General features: G+C 46.6%; 1 protein-coding gene across 1 annotated transcript in view; it reads left to right on the plus strand.

Annotated features, from left to right (window-relative positions):
* The window catches only part of LOC119263721 (adhesive plaque matrix protein-like), a 12,078-nt gene extending 9,135 nt beyond the window's left edge, over positions 1 to 2,943 (plus strand). Inside the window, exons 2-6 of the mRNA XM_037540205.1 lie at positions 200 to 1,592; positions 1,709 to 1,966; positions 2,083 to 2,325; positions 2,413 to 2,610; positions 2,697 to 2,943. Of these exons, the coding sequence (XP_037396102.1) occupies positions 200 to 1,592; positions 1,709 to 1,966; positions 2,083 to 2,325; positions 2,413 to 2,610; positions 2,697 to 2,943 (2,339 nt within the window). The remainder of the gene's footprint in view (positions 1 to 199; positions 1,593 to 1,708; positions 1,967 to 2,082; positions 2,326 to 2,412; positions 2,611 to 2,696) is intronic.
* The last annotated feature ends 2,935 nt before the right edge of the window (positions 2,944 to 5,878 follow it).

Here is a 5,878-nt window from a genome sequence, read left to right on the forward strand (position 1 = left end):
ACCACAGTAGTTGTGTTTTAACCCCTTAAAATCTCAGGCGTATTACATAGTAAGGCTCCTTATTCAGTAACAACAGGGATTCCCGTGTAAACTGGTTGAGCTATTCTTAGGTTATAAACTGTGTATTAAAATTCTGGTCATTTAATGAGTTAAAATGCGCACAAGTGTATAAATGGTGTGTTAACTTATTCACATGTAGTAAATCAATGCAACAAGTGTGCCCAAACTGTCTCTGCCCAGACTGTCTCTGCCCAAACCATCTCTGCCCAGACTGTCTCTGCTCAAACTGTCTCTGCCCAGACTGTCTCTGCCCAAACTGTCTCTGCCCAGACTGTCTCTGCCCAAACCATCTCTGCCCAGACTGTCTCTGCCCAAACCCTCTCTGCCCAGACTGTCTCTGCCCAGACTGTCTCTGCCCAAACCATCTCTACCCAGACTGTCTCTGCCCAAATTGTCTCTGCCCAGACTGTCTCTGCCCAACCATCTCTGCCCAGACTGTCTCTGCCCAAACCATCTCTGCCCAGACTGTCTCTGCCCAAACCATCTCTACCCAGACTGTCTCTGCCCAAATTGTCTCTGCCCAGACTGTCTCTGCCCAAACTGTCTCTGCCCAGACTGTCTTTGCCCAAACCATCTCTGCCCAGACTGTCTCTGCCCAAACCATCTCTGCCCAGACTGACTCTGCCCAAACCATGTCTGCCCAGACTGTCTCTGCCCAAACTCTCTCTGTCCAGATTGTATCTGCCCAGACTGTATGTGCCCAGACTGTCTCTGCCCAAACCATTTCTGCCCAGACTGTCTCTGCCTAAACTGTCTCTGCCCAAACTGTATCTGTCCAGACTCTATCTGCCCAAACTGTCTCTGTCCAAACTGTATCTGGCCAGACTGTCTCTGCCCAAACCATCTCTGCCCAGACTGTCTCTGCCCAAACCATTTCTGCCCAAACCGTATTTGCCCAGACTTTCTCTGCCCAAACTGTCTCTGTCCAAACTGTATCTGCCCAAACTGTATCTGGCCAGACTGTCTCTGCCCAGACTGTCTCTGCTCAAACTGTCTCTGCCCAGACTGTCTCTGCTCAAACTGTCTCTGCCCAAACTGTCTCTGCCCAGACTGTCTCTGCCCAAACCATCCCTGCCCAGACTGTCTCTGCCCAGACCATCTCTGCCCAGACTGTCTCTGCTCAAACTGTCTCTGCCCAGACTGTCTCTGCCCAGACTGTCTCTGCCCAAACCATCTCTGCCCAAACCATTTCTGCCCAGACTGTCTCTGCCCAGACTGTCTCTGCCCAAACCATCTCTGCCCAGACTGTCTCTGCCCAAATTGTATCTGCCCAAACGGCTTCTGCCCAGATTGTATCTGCCCAAACTGTCTCTACCCAGACTGTCTCTGCCCAAACCATATTTGCCCAGACTGTCTCTGCCCAAACTCTCTCTGTCCAGATGGTATCTGCCCAGACTGTATCTGCCCAGACTGTCTCTGCCCAAACCATTTCTGCCCAGACTGTCTCTACCTAAACTGTCTCTGCCCAAACTGTATCTGTCCAGACTGTATCTGTCCAGACTCTATCTGCCCAAACTGTCTATGTCCAAACTGTATCTGCCCAGACTGTCTCTGCCCAAACCATCTCTGCCCAGACTGTCTCTGCCCAAACCATTTCTGCCCAAACCATATTTGCCCAGATGTCTCTGCCCAAACTGTCTCTGTCCAGACAGTATCTGCCCAGACTGTATCTGCCCAGACTGTCTCTGCCCAAACCATTTCTGCCCAAACCGTATTTGCCCAGACTTTCTCTGCCCAAACTGTCTCTGTCCAAACTGTATCTGCCCAAACTGTATCTGGCCAGACTGTCTCTGCCCAAACTATATCTGCCCAGACTGTCTCTGCCTAAACTGTCTCTGCCCAAACTGTATCTGTCCAGACTGTATCTGTCCCGACTCTATCTGCCCAAACTGTCTCTGTCCAAACTGTATCTGGCCAGACTGTCTCTGCCCAAACCATCTCTGCCCAGACTGTCTCTGCCCAAACCATTTCTGCCCAAACCATATTTGCCCAGATGTCTCTGCCCAAACTGTCTCTGTCCAGACAGTATCTGCCCAGACTGTATCTGCCCAGACTGTCTCTGCCCAAACCATTTCTGCCCAAACCGTATTTGCCCAGACTTTCTCTGCCCAAACTGTCTCTGTCCAAACTGTATCTGCCCAAACTGTATCTGGCCAGACTGTCTCTGCCCAAACTATATCTACCCAAACTGTATCTGCCAAAAACCTCTCTGCCCAGACTGTCTCTGCCCAGTCTGTATCTGTCCAGACTGTCTGTGCCCAAACTGTAACTGCCCAAACCGTCTCTGACCAAACTGTATCTGCCCAGACTGTCTCTGCCCAAACCGTCTCTGCTGAGACTGTCTCTGCCCAGACTGTCTCTGCCCAAACTGTATCTTGCCAGACTGCATCTGCCCAGACTGTATCTGCCCAGAATGTCTCTGCCCAAACCATCTCTGCCCAAACTATATCTTCCCAGACTGTATCTGTCCAAACCGTATCTGCCAAAACTGTATCTGTCCAAACCGTATCTGCCAAAACTGTATCTGTCCAAACTGTATCTGCCCAGACTGTATCTGCCCAACTGTATCTGCCCAGACTGTCTCTGCCTAAACCGTCTCTGCCCAAACTGTATCTTCCCAAACTGTGTCTTCCCAGACTGTATCTGCCCAAACCGTCTCTGCCCAGACTGTCTCTGCCTAGACTGTCTCTGCCCAAACCATTTCTGCCCAAACCATATTTGCCCAGACTGTCTCTGCCTAAACTGTCTCTGCCCAAACTGTATGTGTCCAGACTGTATCTGTCCAGACTGTATATTCCCAGACTGTATCTGCCCAAACTGTCTCTGCCCAAAACGTCTCTACCCAAGCTGTATCTGTCCAGACTGTCTCTGCCCAGACTATAACTGTCCAAGCCTGCTAGACTCAGTCACCCATCACCCACTCAACACCCACCTGCACTAGCCTTCAATCTATATACCTATATATGCCTATATCTGCCAAACTGTCTCTGCCCAGACTGTCTCTGCCCAAACCGTCTCTGCCCAGACTGTATCTGCCCAGACGGTCTCTGACCAAACCATCTCTGCCCAGACAGCCCAAACTATATTCGCTCAAACTGTGTGGAACTGTTCAGTATCTCTAATGGACCCACTCACTTTGGGTTTCTGACACTGTATGACTCACTGTTATCTACAGACATGGAGTGAAGTATGTCACATTGCAAACTACTGTAAAGAATACAGAAGCAGACAAGATACAGATAGAGATAGAGTTGTGTGTGTGTGTGTGTGTGTGTGTGTGTGTGTGTGATATGGATACAGTAGTGTGTGAGCAGTGTGAGTGTTTGTCCTTATCTCCGGAGGAGATAGATAAAATCTAGCCCTAGATGGCGTCTGATGGAAATGTGTGCTAGCCTGGGAGGCAGCATCTGAGCGCCGATTTAATCTGTGATATTTCTAACAAGGACAAGGAGGACTGTTTGCATGAGCTGGGGAGGTGGGTTTGGGGTAAAACAAGGTCGAGAGGGGTTTAAAACCTACTTTAAGTGGGCAGAGATTTAATGATTTGGTTTCATCTTCAATGCTCTGTAAACGTACTGATGAAACTGATGTTATTACCAAATTAAATGTATTATAGATACTTTGTCTACAGACTAGTAGTGGCAGGTATAGTCACAAACATATATCACAGTATTTTCACAATATTATATTTTCACAATATAAAAAAATTCTACCTATTTCTCTACATATCACAATATTTGTAGTAGCTTGGATGCAGCTGCTCGGCCATGGAAACGTATTCCATGAAGCTCTCTACGCTGTTTGTGAGCCAATTTGAAGGCCACATGAAGTTTGGAGGTCTGTAGTGACTGACTCTGCAAAATGTAGTGACTGTGCACATCTAACTTCAGCCCAGCTCCTAAAGTCCTAACCAGTGGGAGAGCTCACTCGGCTGAAAAAATCTGGATCATAGAGGTCTGGACATCCAGCGCTAAATAATTGGTGGACGGGATTCATTTGGAAGTACTGCAATTATTTCAGGTAAACAGCCAATAGGTTGCTGGCTCGTGCAGGTGGGTGTTGAGTGGGTGATGGGTGACTGAGTTTAGCAGGCTTGGACAGTTATTGGCTGCTTTGAGAAGCGAACAGGCATTAAATGAGCTGCCATTGAGAAAAACATCTTAGCTATAGAGCATGCAGTAAATAACTTTTCCAGGACAATTGTTTTGGCTTTTTAACCTGTGTTACGACATCTGTTTTACCTTCAGTTTAATTTCAGCTGACTTCTTGTGGAGTAATACTATATCAGGCCTCATTTACCAACCGTTCTTAGGAGGAAATTCACCACTGTTTTCTTATTCGATTGGATTAGATTAGGTGACCTTTATTAGTCAAACAACGGGGAAATTTCACCACTGCAATGTAACTCATCTGTTCAGTGAAACACCACATGAATACTAGCAAACACACACACTAGGGGCAGTGAGCACATTTGCCAGCAGGGGTGGGCAGCCCTATCCACAGCACCCGGGATGCAGTTGGGGGTTAGGTGTCTTGCTCAAGGGAACCTCAGTCACAGACTGTCAGCTCAGAAGATCGAGCTGGTGACGTTCCAGTCACAAGGCCTAATCCCCAACCTCCAGCCCACGGCTTATTAGGGATTTTTCTTCAGTCTACAAACACTCAAGAGCATAAAGGTGGTTTAAGCAGACGGCACACTGCATGAATCTGACATAGGCTTTTTCTTAGGACCTTTCTTAATAACACCTTTAAGAGCAAACCTAGGAAGATAGTGGAGAAGGAGGCCCAACGTTAGTAGCGAAACCGAGCAGCTATGCATTTATTTTTCATGGATGAGGTGCTGCCCCACTGTCTGTTGACAGTGACATGACATGAGTGACATGACGCGACGCTCATTTTTTGATGCTTTGTGCATATTCACAAGACATTAATTAGCCTAAATATATACAAAATATTTAGCTATATTTATTTTGCAAAATTTAAATGTATATTTTTGCTTCTAAGTGTTTCAAGGTGCGATGGGTCTGGAGGCTGTTCTACCATGTTGCGAGGTTTGCATGTCCTACACCAGTGGAGCAGAATACACTAGTCTGTAAGTGGAGGAAGACCACAAGCACAGCCCAAAGTAGGGGGTGTGGGTTCAGGTGGGCATAATGTGTGGGTAAAGCAGGTGGGTGCAGGCAAAAATGGTGCTAGGTTTTGTCAGCGGGAGTGAGCAAGAATCACGTTCATTTATGCAGGCACAGATGGATGTGATCAGTAGTTGAACTGGGCAGGTGGAGGCATTAATAATCAGGCCCATGCAAACCTCTACCAGATTGGATAATTTTCAGCTGTTTCCAAATTTTAACCCAAAATATACATTTTTATTTTATTATTCCAAATTTATACAATATAGAAACTTGCGATGAACATCCTGTGTTGCTCTGGATGGTGGCCAGTTGTAAACAGCCTAACCTTTACTGACCTGTTGGCTTCCATTCCTGTCTACTAAAAATATAAACTGAATAAAAAATAAGAATATGAACATAAAATGAAGCTTTAATGAAATTTAGGTGAGTGATTGTAAAATATTTTTGAGACTTTAAAAATCCACTGCTTGCTTCTGTACTCTTGGCCTGTAGTGCATGTTGATTTGTTTGTAAATCCACAGATAGCTCTGTTTCCCCAGCATCCACATGCGCACTCCCTCAGCTTCGCTCCCAGAGTAGTCATTTCTGATTCAGTTTCAAGGCCATGAATAATAAATGACGAAGCCTACAACTGCCACAGCGCAAGATAGGAAGAGTTGAGACAGTATGTGAAAGAGAAGCAGCAG

The sequence above is a fragment of the Pygocentrus nattereri genome, chromosome 7, assembly GCF_015220715.1.
Source record: "Pygocentrus nattereri isolate fPygNat1 chromosome 7, fPygNat1.pri, whole genome shotgun sequence".
Lineage (NCBI taxonomy): Eukaryota > Metazoa > Chordata > Actinopteri > Characiformes > Serrasalmidae > Pygocentrus > Pygocentrus nattereri.